Source organism: Sphaeramia orbicularis, chromosome 16, assembly GCF_902148855.1.
Source record: "Sphaeramia orbicularis chromosome 16, fSphaOr1.1, whole genome shotgun sequence".
In the NCBI taxonomy this organism is placed as follows: Eukaryota; Metazoa; Chordata; class Actinopteri; order Kurtiformes; family Apogonidae; genus Sphaeramia; species Sphaeramia orbicularis.
The window spans coordinates 43,654,681-43,669,717 of NC_043972.1; the positions used below are offsets into that span (position 1 = coordinate 43,654,681).

The 15,037-nt window shown below is 38.0% G+C and overlaps 1 protein-coding gene across 2 annotated transcripts in view; it reads right to left on the bottom strand.

The window, feature by feature from the left end:
* The window catches only part of LOC115436135 (mannosyl-oligosaccharide 1,2-alpha-mannosidase IA), an 828,462-nt gene extending 814,175 nt beyond the window's left edge, over positions 1–14,287 (bottom strand). Inside the window, exon 1 of one of the 2 annotated variants that reach the window (XM_030158891.1) lies at positions 12,550–14,287. In XM_030158891.1, the coding sequence (XP_030014751.1) occupies positions 12,550–13,080 (531 nt within the window). In that variant the 5' untranslated portion in view covers positions 13,081–14,287. The remainder of the gene's footprint in view (positions 1–12,549) is intronic. The other variant, XM_030158892.1, reaches the window with a different exon arrangement.
* Positions 14,288–15,037: the final 750 nt, after the last annotated feature.

Genomic DNA, 15,037 nt, shown 5'->3' on the forward strand with positions numbered 1-15,037 from the left:
GACAAAACAAAATTTATGTATGATATTTTACGCTTCACAGAATGTACATCACACAGCTAAAAACATGTTATTATAGTGGGTTTAGCGATGCACTTTACACTGTTTCAGATCCTTCACTGAGGTTAGAGTTCTGCATATAAAACACCCCGTGAGTTAAAGTGTACACACATTAACAGCAAAATAGTCTAAAGTATAACAAGTCCAATTAGATATTATGCGGTAAAATGGATTTCATTAACATATGATGCTGTGGATTCATTTAAAGACTGCGTTCATATGTTGCACTTTACTGTCGTGCATATTTAACTTCATCTGCGGCAACGCATCATTTTACATTAGATTATATGTTTATGGTATCGACTGCCTGCGAGAATAATGTAGCTTTAAAAAGTCGACTCAGCCCTGTTTGCAGCTTTGTGACAATGCATTTCCCTTTGAATCCAATAAAGGATTTAACCCATAAAGACCCAGTGCTACTTTTGTGGCAGTTGGCAATTTTTTGAATTTTTCCAACATGGTATCATGACTTGCATAAATATACAAGTCACTTTTAATTGGTGTTGTCTGTACGTATTATAAGCTTTCTGTATGTATGTCAAATACCACCCACAGAGGGTTAGGGTTAGGGTTATGTGTACTGGACATCTTGGTGTAAATTGACACGCGATCAAATGGCGTTGAATAACACGTGAAAATGCAACGTATAGCTAATCAAATGATTTCATGAGATCAGTCTCAAATTGTCTCTCTATTTAACCTTTCTTAAGCAATTTATCATCATTTATTATAATACTATCATCTATATTTTGTATTTTTCCGCTGTAAATCCTGTATTTTCCATATTTAAATTCCCATATTTAATTTAGATGTTCATAAAAACTCAAGACTAAATTCAAAGGTTATTTTATCAAAACAGAAAACTGAATACGAAATGATTTTTTTCAGCGAAGATATAACTAACTGAATATAAAACAAGCATCTCCATTCACTGTCATTGATCCAACTCCATGGGTTTTACCGGTGAATCAATGCTGTAGAAGATGACGGTGTTTCTACGGTAACTACGGAGCCTCTGAACGTCTAAATGGGTCATATCTGATGACCATGCAAATACGACAAACTGTATTTTACACCAATTATTTACATGTATTGATAGGATTAGTGGATCAACAGGTATTAAACAGTTTAGATCAGTAAATCGTTTTGGTGGATGTTTGGGTCTTTATGGGTTAATCTGCAGCAACCAGGGCCAGATTAACACTTCATTGTACCCTGGGCAACAATATTCAAGGGCCCCATCATCACAACCCCAGGATGTCCCTCTCCTTTTTTAATTTTCGTTTGGTGCTCCCACTTAGCTGCTTCTCTATGTTTGCAATGTTTTGATTCACGTACGTCGCGTATGCCGCGTAGTTCTTGACGTCTCACATCCCGCTCAGTGCACGCACGTTGATTTGCGACACCACTGATTCGCTTTTTGAACTGACCAATGAGGAAAGGGTCTCAGCTCACAGTCACAAACAGCAGGAGTAGGGTTTCTGTGCAGTTCAATGGCTCCGGGCAGCGGATAGTTTCATTTATAAGCAAAAGATAACCAGATATTTTCGTTATGCCCGAGCTACCCAGGGCCCTTCAGAGGTCGCGGGCCCCTGGGCAATTGCCCAGTTGCCCATATGGTTAATCCGGGTTTGGCAGCAACGCATCATATTCCATTAGATTACATACGTTTATGGCATCAGTTACCTGTGAGAATCATGCATCTTTAAAAAGTCAACTTCTCACCGGCTCAGAAATAAATACAGCCCTATTTTCAGCGTCGTGACAATGCATTTTCCTTTAAACCCAAGAACGGGTTTAAAGACTTATCTCAAGAAGAATGACTTTAATGTCAAACCATCCTTCAGTTTATCACACACATTTGGAGAAAATAGCTACAAATGTAACAAAGTAAAAAGTACAAGAATTGCCGCAGAGATAGTGGGTTGAAGTGTAACAAAAAATACTCGCGTAGCTCTACATTCCTATTTGGTTACATTCCTCCTCTGGTTTTACAGCTATATACCAGGTCAAAGCACAATGAAACGTGTCTGCCTGCATGGACAGACTGACTGTGGGCCTCCAGGAGACACAGACGCCATCTGGAACGCTGCCAGCAAGCTTGAGACAGTGGAAACTGCAGCAACAACAGCAAACCACTAAAAACCCTGCTACGGTTTGGATATATGGATGTCTTATGTCGCGTTTCCACGACATGGAACCGACTCCACTCGACTCAACTTGACTCAGATACCAGGTACTATCACTGGAGACCGTTTCCATGACAGGATACTACCGACTTTACAGTACCTGGACGTCATAGCGATGTTACTTCTGTGTCGTCTGCTCAGAGAGTTGCTGATAAATTCGCTCATTGCATGTTGTCTCGTCAGGTGCATGCTGAACAAACAAATCATGGTGTAGTTTTGCAAGCTGTCATCATGTGGATTAACCTACCGCTATATTTACAGCTTTTTGTAAAATGGCGGGTCACAGAGACAATTCTTACATGTTTTAGTAACTGTTCCCCACTCCTGGAACCTTGGCGGAGGTGATACCAAAAAACTAGTATCAGGTACCAGATTCCAGGTCCTTTTTCATAATGGAAATGCAAAAAGGCCGAGTCAAGTCGAGTCAAATCAAATCAAATCAAATCAATTTTTTTTTTTTTATACTGCCAAATCATAACAAAAGTTTTCTCATGACACTTTACATATAGAGCTGGTCGAAACTAGACTCCCAACAGAATCCTCCAGGAGCAAACACTTGTGACTGGTGACAGTTGCGAGGAAAAACTTCCTTTTAACAAACAGAAACATCGAAGTCGAGCCGGTACCATGTAGCAAACAGGCAGGAACCATCTGGCCTACTATATCAGAGGTCTCAAACATGCGGCCCGGGGGCCAGATGTGGCCTGCAAAAGGTTCCAATGTGGCCCGTGGGATGAATTTGCAAAGTGCAAAAATTCCACAGTCATTTTAGTTCAGGTTCCACATACAGACCAATACGATCTACAGTAAAATAATACCATAAAAATCTACAAAAATGTTTTCTTCCCGGTTTGATGTGAAAAATATATTACACTATGCCTATAAATAATGCCAATTTCAACTTTTTGTCTTTGTTTTAGTGCAAAAAATAACATTAAATTATGACAATACTTACCTTTACAAGCTATCCTGAAACAATAAAATGTGAATAATCTGAACAAATATAAACAACCTGAAATGTCTAAAGAAAATGAAGCACAATTTTAACAAATTTCTGCCTGTTACTCAGAGTTTAGTGTCTTTGTGGCAGATACTTCAGGGCAAAAATAGGGCCGACAAGCTACTCCAGGACCCACAAAAACTGAAGTCAAGGTCATCATCGAGACGGATGGACGAACAACAGCGTCTTTGTAGATCCAATCCATAATGCACATGTATAAATGATAAATCGAGGCATAATATTGTTAAAATTGCACTTATTTTTCTAAAGAAATTTCCGTTTTTTTCAGGTTATTCACATCTTTTTTGTTTGGATAGTTTATAAAAGTAAGTATTTTCATAATTTACTGGGGGTTTTTTTGCACTAAAATAAAGACAAAAATTTGAAGTTGTCATTATTTATAAGTTACTAGCAGCATTGTACCCGTGGTGCTATTGTGTGTGAAAAGTGCCTGTACATTATTGTAAATGAACACAGCAAGAGCAGCAGCAATTTTGTAAAAAATTGTCGTGATGTTATTTGTTTACATTATTTGGGAGTGGATATTTTAGGAATATTTTCAAGATAAAATTATGCATTTAGGCAGTTTGCTTATTTCAGTACCATCAATTTATAGTATTTCATGAATGGCAGCATAACCACTTCCGAAAATGGAGTATGGCAGCAGGGATGAAGAATTCAAAGTAGAGGGAAGCTAAAATCGCCCAGCATACCTCACAACATTTGAATACGGACATAAAATTGTGCCTAGTAGATAGTCAGGTAATGTTTCTATTCATTTGGCGAGTTTGGTCAGAGTCGGGCATGTGAAGGCTAAGGAAAATCCGTACAAACGCCCTCCTGGGCTGCAACATCAATCGATCAGACACAGAATGTGCATTATATAGTAGGATTATGCAATTATTTTACTGGTCTGGCCCACTTGAGATCAAACTGGGCTGAATGTGGCTCCGGAAAGAAAATAAGTTTGAGACCCCTGTACTATACCTTTAAAAAAGGCTTCCCTCAAGTAAACACAATTAATATTCTGCAACAATAATTGGTGCAAGAAGGGTGTGGTGGGATAGAAGTTTCCCTCAGACACATGCCTAAATGATAAGTTGAGGCATAATATTGTTAAAACTGCATTTATTTTTCTTAAGAAATTTCAGTTTTTTCAGGTTATTCACATCTTTTTTGTTTGGATAGTTTATAAAAGTAAGTATTTTCATAATTTAATGGGGTTTATCTGCACCGAGGGGTAGGATCAAATAAGTTTATACTTCTTCCTACTCCTTTTCGACCACGCAAAAGTCAGACTTGTATGTGCTTGAAGATAGATTCTGTCCATTTCAATGTTATTTTGTTTATGTCTTAATTTGCTTTGTTTTGTCTTATTTTCTTTGCATGTTCGAAATAAAATTAAAAAAAAAAAAAAAAAAAAAAAAAAAAAAACAATTTTTCATGGAGTTGCAAAAATATCCACTCAGCTGGACATCATGCATTTCATTTTTGAAGCAAAGAAACATGTATTTACTGATATACTGAATGAAAACTATGTTTTGTTTTGTTTTAATGCTGCTAATCTGATCTTTTGTCACATTTTAACATACTCTATTATTAGTTATTACTCACTTTATGGAAATAATATGAAAAAAAAACCAAAAGTGCAGTCTAATAACAATAACAAGCAATAGATTTACACTCAAACATGTTACTGCAGATCAGATTTATCAAGAACAGCAAAATTACAGTAATGGTATGAATTGCAATGTATGGGATGATGCATAAGTGTCCATTGTGTTGGCTGATATGGAACTAAAACAATGAAATCCATGAATATACAAGAGAACAGTTTTAAATAGCTGTCTACTGTAGTGACCACTATGCATGAAAGGGTTAAAAAAAAAAAAAAAGGATTTCCCTCAAGTAAACACAATTAATATTCTGCAACAATAATTGGTGCAAGATAGAAGTTTAGGGATAGAAGTTTCCCTCAGACACATGCCTAAATGATAAGTTGAGGCATAATATTGTTAAAACTGCATTTATTTTTCTTAAGAAATTTCAGTTTTTTCAGGTTATTCACATCTTTTTTGTTTGGATAGTTTATAAAAGTAAGTATTTTCATAATTTAATGGGGTTTATCTGCACCGAGGGGTAGGATCAAATAAGTTTATACTTCTTCCTACTCCTTTTCGACCACGCAAAAGTCAGACTTGTATGTGCTTGAAGATAGATTCTGTCCATTTCAATGTTATTTTGTTTATGTCTTAATTTGCTTTGTTTTGTCTTATTTTCTTTGCATGTTCGAAATAAAATTAAAAAACAAAAAAAAAAAACAAAAAAAAAAAACAATTTTTCATGGAGTTGCAAAAATATCCACTCAGCTGGACATCATGCATTTCATTTTTGAAGCAAAGAAACATGTATTTACTGATATACTGAATGAAAACTATGTTTTGTTTTGTTTTAATGCTGCTAATCTGATCTTTTGTCACATTTTAACATACTCTATTATTAGTTATTACTCACTTTATGGAGATAATATGAAAAAAAAAAAAAAAGTGCAGTCTAATAACAATAACAAGCAATTGATTTACACTCAAACATGTTACTGCAGATCAGATTTATCAAGAACAGCAAAATTACAGTAATGGTATGAATTGCAATGTATGGGATGATGCATAAGTGTCCATTGTGTTGGCTGATATGGAACTAAAACAATAAAATCCATGAATATACAAGAGAACAGTTTTAAATAGCTGTCTACTGTAGTGACCACTATGCATGAAAGGGTTAAAAAAAAAAAAAAAAGGATTTCCCTCAAGTAAACACAATTAATATTCTGCAACAATAATTGGTGCAAGAAGGGTGTGGTGGGATAGAAGTTTTCCTCAGACGTCCATGACCCCGAGGCGGAGAACTTTGCCGAGCTCAGCTGAACGTATCACGCACGCAAAGTCACATTGACATTCACTTGAAAGAGCATTAAAGGAAACGCAATGAGTCAGAGAGAACCGACTACACGAGGGCAAATAACCCTGCGCGTCCTCTAACGCTTCAGTTATCATGTAGCACATCACCTCTAGATATAAAAGGCATGTGTGAGAGGGTGACAGCGGGCTGGAAGTGAGAGTGACAACAGGACTTATCCATGTCACATGCCAAAGCCCGAGACCCATCTGCACACCATGGCCAATGGCTGTGCACCGACCCCCCCCCCCCCCCCCCCCCCCCCCCACACACACACACACACACACACACACACTCGTCTCTTATCAGCTTCACTTGCCTTAAGTGGGTACAGATGTGTGATCCACAGACGCTCCCACTCTGGAGCGCTTATTGGACCCACAGGGCTCAACAAAGGCTGGCACAGAGCTTCCACAGCTCCACGCCACAGTGTCAGCGCACACAGTCACATCACTGGCAGGCGATTGTGCGAAGGGTGATGGAGGTGCTGCTGCGCATTCGCCACATTTTATCGGTCATAGTGACACGGCGGCGCGTCGTTTAAACGGCCGGGGCTTGATAAAGGTGAATGGTTTATTAAATGCATGAATCCCACTTTAATAATAATGCTGACAAGGAAGAGTGTCAGAGGAAATACGTGAAATAAACAGCGGCTGTAGAAAGTGCAGCTTTAAGCAGGAGTCTGATGGGTTTTACAATGAATCCAATCTACTTTTATACACCTTTCCACCTTGTCCTGACTCGTTACTTTGCTGTAATTTTAGCTTACACGCATCGTTATGATTTATCTTATGAAATGACGTTCTTCTCCACCTTTATTCACGGAAATTCCTCCAGCAAAGGCGCGACCGTGAGTAATTTTAGACAACTGAGACGACTGAAAGGGACTTATTTTATCTGGTTTGACAAGAGGGGCTGACATCTGTCCCATCACAGAGTGTGTAGTCCTGTCACACAGAAGATTACGACGCAGACTCCGATCTATTTAGTTCTTATCCACTGTTAGCATGTGTATTTAGAGCAGGGGTGTCAAACTCATTTTAGTTCAGGGGCCAAATTCAGCTAAACTTGATTAGAAGTGGGCCGGACCAGTAAAATAATAACATAATAATATATAAATAATGTCAATTCCAAACTTTTTTCTGTGTTTTAGAGCGAAAAAAAACTACATTTACATTATGAAAAGGTTTACATTTATAAACTATCCTTTCAAAAGATGTGAATTACATGAACAAACTGAAAAAATAAGTGCAATTTTAACAATACAGGGTGGGGAAGCAAAATTTACAATGAACATTTAGTTGTTTTTTCTCAGCAGGCACTACGTCAATTGTTTTGAAACCAAACATATATTGATGTCATAATCATACCTAACACTATTATCCATACCTTTTCAGAAACTTTTGCCCATATGAGTAATCAGGAAAGCAAACGTCAAAGAGTGTGTGATTTGCTGAATGCACTCGTCACACCAAAGGAGATTTCAAAAATAGTTGGAGTGTCCATAAAGACTGTTTATAATGGAAAGAAGAGAACGACTATGAGCAAAACTATTACAAGAAAGTCTGGAAGATACTATTAAAGAAGAATGGGAGAAGTTGTCACCTGAATATTTGAGGAACACTTGCGCAAGTTTCAGGAAGCGTGTGAAGGCAGTTATTGAGAAAGAAGGAGGACACATAGAATAAAAACATTTTCTATTATGTACATTTTCTTGTGGCAAATAAATTCTCATGACTTTCAATAAACTAATTGGTCATACACTGTCTTTCAATCCCTGCCTCAAAATATTGTAAATTTTGCTTCCCCACCCTGTATTATGCTTCAGTTTATCATTTCCACATGTATATTATAACTTACAGATCACAGTGGATCGACAAATACATTTAGTAACAGACAGAATATTGTTAACATTGTATTTACTTCTCTTAAGACATTTCATGTTGTTTGACATTTGTTCAGGTTATTCATATTTTATGCAAAATTAAACTTTGTTTAAGAGTAAATACATGAAAATATTCACATTTACAAAGAGAAAAATTTGGAGTTATCATTATTTCTATGTTATTATGATAGTATTTTACAGGTCCTGCCCACTTGAGATTGAATTGGTCTGAATGTGGAACCTGAACTAAAAGGATTGTTCATATTTTAGTGTAATTTTTGCATTTCACAAATTCATCCCAAGGGCCGGACTGGACCCTTTGGCGGGCCGGATTTGGCCCCCGGGCCGCATGTTTGACACCTGTGATTTACAGATATGGGTATTTGTAGTAATTATTGGTAGTTATACTAGAGACAGTTCAGTTTGCTATGTATGTATGTATGTATCTATCTGTCTAAAACATCTAGAATGAACAACACTGTAACAGGTTACGTCTATCCTTAAATAAAAAAAAGTTTTTTTTCTTTTTTAACCCGCCACCACCCCGCTTCCGAGAACAACTTTAGATTTAATTACAGCTTGTGTTTAACCCTTTCATGCACAGTGGTCACTCCAGTGGACAGTTCTTCTCCAGCTGTTCTCTTGTATGAGTTTTGTTGTTTTAGTTCCATATCAGCCAACACAGTGGACACTTATGCACCATCTCATACACTGACATTCAGACCATTACTGTAACTTTGCTGTTCTTGATAAACCTGATCTGCACTAACATGTTTGAGTGTAAATCAATTGTTATTTGTTAGACAAAAAGTTTTTTTTTTGCATATTATCTCCATGAAGTGAGTAATAACTAGCATTAGAATAGGTTAAAACGTGAGAAAACATCAGATTAGCTGCATTAAAAATGTTTTTATTTCATTGTTTTCATCTCAAATTTCTGATATTGGGTTTTAAACACGTTTCTTTACTTCAAAAATTAAATGCCTGGACATTATGTTACTCCATGAAAAGAAAAAAAAAAAAAAAAAACTCAATCACATTGTTTTTTTCATGCCTAAGGAGTAATAAAAACACTCAAGCATGAAAGGGTTAAGTAACAATCTCCAACTTTCTATCCACATGTTCATCCATTCTTTGCTTATATACATATATATAAATAGAGGGAGGGCTCATATAGATCATATAAAGTGTACAGGAACAGGACGAGACAAGACAGCGGGACGAGTCAGCTAAGTGGCTGCTGTTGAAAACATAAAGTATTGATGCAAACTAAACTGAAATAGCCGGAACTGCCGTCAAAAAGAGTGTTTTGTGAGTCTTATTTGATGTCATGCATTGTTAATCTGACCTTTTTTATAGATATACAGACTGTCACATACTGTTAATACTGTAAATTTGGATCTATTCATATTTTGTCTATTTCTATTTTTTATTCTACTTAGCCCTATTCTTATGTTACTCTGTAAAACTTAACCCTTTCATGCATAGTGGTCACTACAGTGGACACCTGTTCAAAGCTGTTCTCTTATATATTCATGGGTTTTGTTGTCGTAGTTCCATATCAGCCAATACAGTGGACACTTATGCGTCATCCCATACACTTCAATTCATACCATTACTGTAACTATGCTGTTCTTGATAAACTTGATCTGCAGTGACATGTTTGAGAGTAAATTAATAAACAATATAGTTTTTTTTTTTTGCATATTATCTCCATGAAGTGAATAATAACTGGCATTAGAGTATGTTAAAATGTGGGAAAACGTGATTAGCAGCATTAGAAATGTTTTTATTGCATAGTTTCTGATACTAGGTTTTAAATACATGTTTCTTTGCTTCAAAAATTAAATGCATGGTGTCCGGCTGAGTGGACATTTTTGTAACTCCTTAAAAAAAAACCGATTGCATTGTTTTTTTTCATGCCGAAAGAGGAATAAAGACACTCAGGAAAAATATCTTGACTAAGGTTCGTATAATTCATGCTTGAAAGTGTTAAATTCTATTTTATTATCTTACTTTTAGGTTTTATAATTTTATATTGGCTCTATTCTTATTCTTGTAGCACTGGTGTTTTGTTAATATTGTTGCACTGACTGGAGTTGCATAATGACAATAAAGTTCATTCTATTCTATAAAAGTCTTTCTTCATGACTCCTCAAAAACTACCACTAAAACACCATTCTCAGTTTTCTTTCCATGATGCACCCCAGTGAACCCTTCATGCCTCTATCAGCTGTTCCTGACCCCCCCATAGGTCTAGTCCAGAGCCAAGATCTGCACTGTAAAAAAAGTCCTGTTGTTTTTACGGAAAAAAAAAACTGGCAGCTGTGGTTTCCAGAACAATACTGTAAAAAACACATCCAACTGTGAACATATCTACAGAGTAACATGTAGATTTAACATTTTAAACACGTAGATTTAATACTGGATTGAACTGGTAAATGAACTGCAGTTATTTAGCACATTTTCTCCACCTTCATGGTGTCCAAAGCACTTTCCAAAACCACCAGGTCCGACTGGGAGCAATTTAAGGTTCAGTGTCTTCCATGGACACTTTGACATATGGACAGTCAGAGCCAGGATTCAAACCACCAACTCTTTGGTTATTGGACTCTACCAACCCATTAATTTACAAATTTAAAATGTCACATTGTTAAATATTTACTTTTTTATAACTTTATATTTATATATTAGGATGATATTGGCATAAAAATGTAATATCGGTGAATATCGTTATCGTTTTTTTTTTTGCCTATTATCAAAACCGATAAAATAATGCCTTGATTTCACCGGCATTTACCGACACGTAAATGAAGCATTGTTTGTAGCTGAAAGAAATGTGCAGTTTTCAAAATTGTACAGTAGAGTTGTCACACTGTAATAGACTCATGGAGGGAGGGAGAGAAAATAAATAAATATGGCATTTTTTCCACAACTTAAGTTGAAGTATGTATTCTTTGCACAGACAGTGTTTACATTTTGAAAGCCTTGTTGCATTTGAGAATGCATCCAATGGGGCATCACAATAAAATTAGGCATGATGTGTTAATTCCATGACAGGAGATATGTGATGTTACCTAAAATTAGTTTAATGTCCCACATATATTGGCAGCGGTATCGGTAGATATCGGAATCGGAAATTAAGCGTTGGACAATATCGGCATATCGTTTTTTGGCAAAAAAAGCCAATATCGGACATCTCTAGTATATACAGGGTGGGGAAGCAAAATTTACAATGAACATTTAGTTGTTTTTTCTCAGCAGGCACTTCGTCAATTGTTTTGAAACCAAACATATATTGATGTCATAATCATACCTAACACTATTATCCATACCTTTTCAGAAACTTTTGCCCATATGAGTAATCAGGAAAGCAAACGTCAAAGAATGTGTGATTTGCTGAATGCACTCATCACACCAAAGGAGATTTCAAAAATAGTTGGAGTGTCCATAAAGACTGTTTAGAATGGAAAGAAGAGAATGACTATGAGCAAAACTATTACGAGAAAGTCTGGAGGATACTATTAAAGAAGAATGGGAGAAGTTGTCACCCGAATATTTGAGGAACACTTGCGCAAGTTTCAGGAAGCGTGTGAAGGCAGTTATTGAGAAAGGAAGAGGACACATAGAATAAAAACATTTTCTATTATGTACATTTTCTTGTGGCAAATAAATTCTCATGACTTTCAATAAACTAATTGGTCATACACAGTCTTTCAATCCCTGCCTCAAAATATTGTAAATTTGGCTTCCCCACCCTGTGTGTATATATATATATATATATATATATATATATATATATATAGAGAGAGAGAGAGAGAGAGAGAGAGAGACAGAGAGAGAGAGAGAGAGAGAGAGAGAGAGAGAGAGAGCAAATATGCCGTTATTTCAACATTATGGTCTTTGCCATTTAAACTGCATCACATTCTTTTTCAATTTACAGTTTTATTTTCTAAAAACAATAGAAATGCATCATTTCTACATACAAATCTGGTTTTGTTCTCATACTCTGCCTGTAAGAACTACAGCTATATGTGATTCAATAATTAACACAAAAATCTTTTCAAATAAACAACTTTGCATTGTATTGTCACTTGCAGTTTTTTTATGTTGCAACTTTTTGGTGTTAATTCTACAGTCATTTTTTACAGTGTATTTTATTATCTTACTTTTTATAATTTTACATTGGCTCTATTCTTCTTCTTGTAGCACTGGTGTTTGGTTAATACTGTTGCACTGACTGGAGTTGCATAATGACAATAAAGTCTCTTCTCTTCTATAAAAGTCTTTCTTCATGACACCACTAAAACTCCATTCTCAGTCTTCTTCCCATGACGCACTCCAGTGAACCCCTCATGCGTCTATCAGCTGTACCTGACCCACACACACCCACACACACACACACACACACACACTATAGATCTAATCCAGATCCAAGACCTGGTCCACAATGACATCCTTACCTCTTTGACTTTCTCCCTCCGCTCGTTGGTCTGGGGGTCGCTGGGTTTGCCGTTATCCCTCCCCAGGGGCGCTTTAAGCAGACACCTCTTGAACTTCTTATAAGTGAAAGTATCCGATTGCGCACCCTGGTCCGAAGAGGTGGCGGACTCGGTTCTGGACCTGGCTAGGGTCAGATCCTCTTGCGCCTTTCCTCCTGCCAGCCTTTCCTCGGTCCCCTCATGAGACACGGAGGGTCTGCGGCTCAGGGGTTTCAACTTGGTACTGGTCTCCCCTTTGGCAGAGCTCACCCCTTCTTTGGGTCTTTTCAAGTGTTCCCTTGCGTCATTCTCGGAGCCGGATCCTACTGTAACCGGCTGGGTCTCGGTCTTGAACAAAAAAATGCGCTTTATTCGGACCGAGTCTGGTAAGAAAAAAAGAGCCCCAAAACATAATGTGACCAAACCGGAGAGAAAAAGCAAAAAGACGAATTTCTGGGACAGGCGCAGACCCATGCCCGATGCTGAGACACCGGGCAACTTCCGGAACACCATGGAAACTTTTTCTAGAGGTCTATTTTGGAGTAAATTCACAGAGAGTCCGCAGTGTTTTTGACAGTGTCCTCTCTCTCTACTGTCCTCTGCTGCTTTGACACATAAGTAAACAGTAGATATACCAGATCTAAACACACACACACCCCCCAGTGACACTTGGATCAGACTGAGACCAGATCCGCGTCTATCTGCCTATCAGTGGGATCCGCATTAGACAAAGACCTGCCTACAAATACATTTACCAATCATCTGTTTTAGTTTTTTCTTCTAATATTTTAAATAACTGACATCAATAGAAACTGCAACACACACACACACATATGCATGCACACACACACACATGCACACACACACACACATGCATATGCCTCATAGGTAAATAGAGCTCTATTGAAGAATTAACAGCGCGCACTTTTTTTTTTTTTTTTTTTTTTTTTTTACACAAGATATCCACGCATCTGTGTGTCACAAAGTTGTGTGTCCGTGCATGCTTTCCACGCTGTGCAGATCGTCAATAACACATTGCCCTGCGGTGCAAAAAAAAAAAAAAAAAATCTCCAATCGAATATCTCCTGGTCTCCGTTTATAACCGACCCACGTTGCTGTCTGCGTGGATCATGTGTAATCTCCTGGAATTACAATTTTATTATTTATTTATTTATTTATTTATTTAATTTCTCTCGTATCTATCCTGTAGAGCTCGTGGACGGAAACGCGTGGATATTCACGTCGCTCTATCTGTCAGTTGCGCTCATCCACCAGCCTCCGTTTCTCTCCTTTTTTTTTTTTTTTTTTTTTTTCCACTGGCGTCAACACGCCGGGTGAAACAAATAGGTGGATGACATGAAAGAAGGCGGGTTTTGTCCCATGCGAAGTTATCCTAGCACCCCGATCCAAAAATCCGTGAGAATAAACAAATCCACCGTCCAAGTCTCCAACCTCCCGTTTTTCCAACAAAGACACGCCGATGCCTCCGCCGCGTCTCTCCCGGTACCCGCCGCCGCCACTGCCGCCACTACCGCCGCTGCCGTCCGTCCGTCCGTCCGTCCGCCTGCCGAGCCTCTCGCTTTCGCTCTCGCCTCTAGTGCGCACTTGTGTCGCCGCGCCGTGGACGTCCGCTTGCGTAAAGCGAAGAGGAGAGGGTTGGAAATGTAACATATAGTGAAGAGAGAGAGAGAGGGGGGAGAGAGGGGGGAGAGAGAGAGAGAGAGAGAGAGAGAGAGAGAGAGAGAGAGAGAGCTGCTCGACAGTCTAGTGGGCTGGTCGGATGTCTTGATGGATATTCACAGAGGCTTATCAAAACACAGTTAAGCCGTTTGAGCCCGTGGACAAAAGCAAGAGTGGGGTTGAATAGCTGTGTATGTTAGGACAACCATCCACTACCCCCACTATAACCCCCCCCCCTACACACACACATACACACACATACACACACACCCTCCCTCCTGAGGAAAATAAGCCTGTTTAATCCCGCAAGAGCTTTCAGGAGAGGACAGATAGGCCCTATCAGCCAGGGATGGAAGGAGGTGAAGCAACTACAAACATATGTTGACTGTTTGTTTTGGGGTTTTTTTTTTGTTTGGTTTTTTTTTGGTGGGGGGAGGGGGGGGGGGGTTGTTACCAACTAGTATGTTTAATGCTGGGGTTGTCAAAATTGTTTCTTGACTGTAGGCATGACAATAAAACACTTAAATGATGAGTTGTCTACTTTTTTTTTGACACTGTAAGGGGGGGGGTTAAAGTCATTTTAGTTCAGGGGTCACATTCATCCCAGTATGATCTGAACTGGGCCAGACCAGTAAAATATGAGGGTCCAATCAAGCAAAAGTGAGTTTTAGTTTATTAGTTTAGTTTAGTTCAAATATGCAACAAAACAGAGTAATCTGACTTGTTTTTTGTTTTTGATTTTTTTTTTTTGGGGGGGGGGTTGTTACCAACTAGTATGTTTAATGCGGGG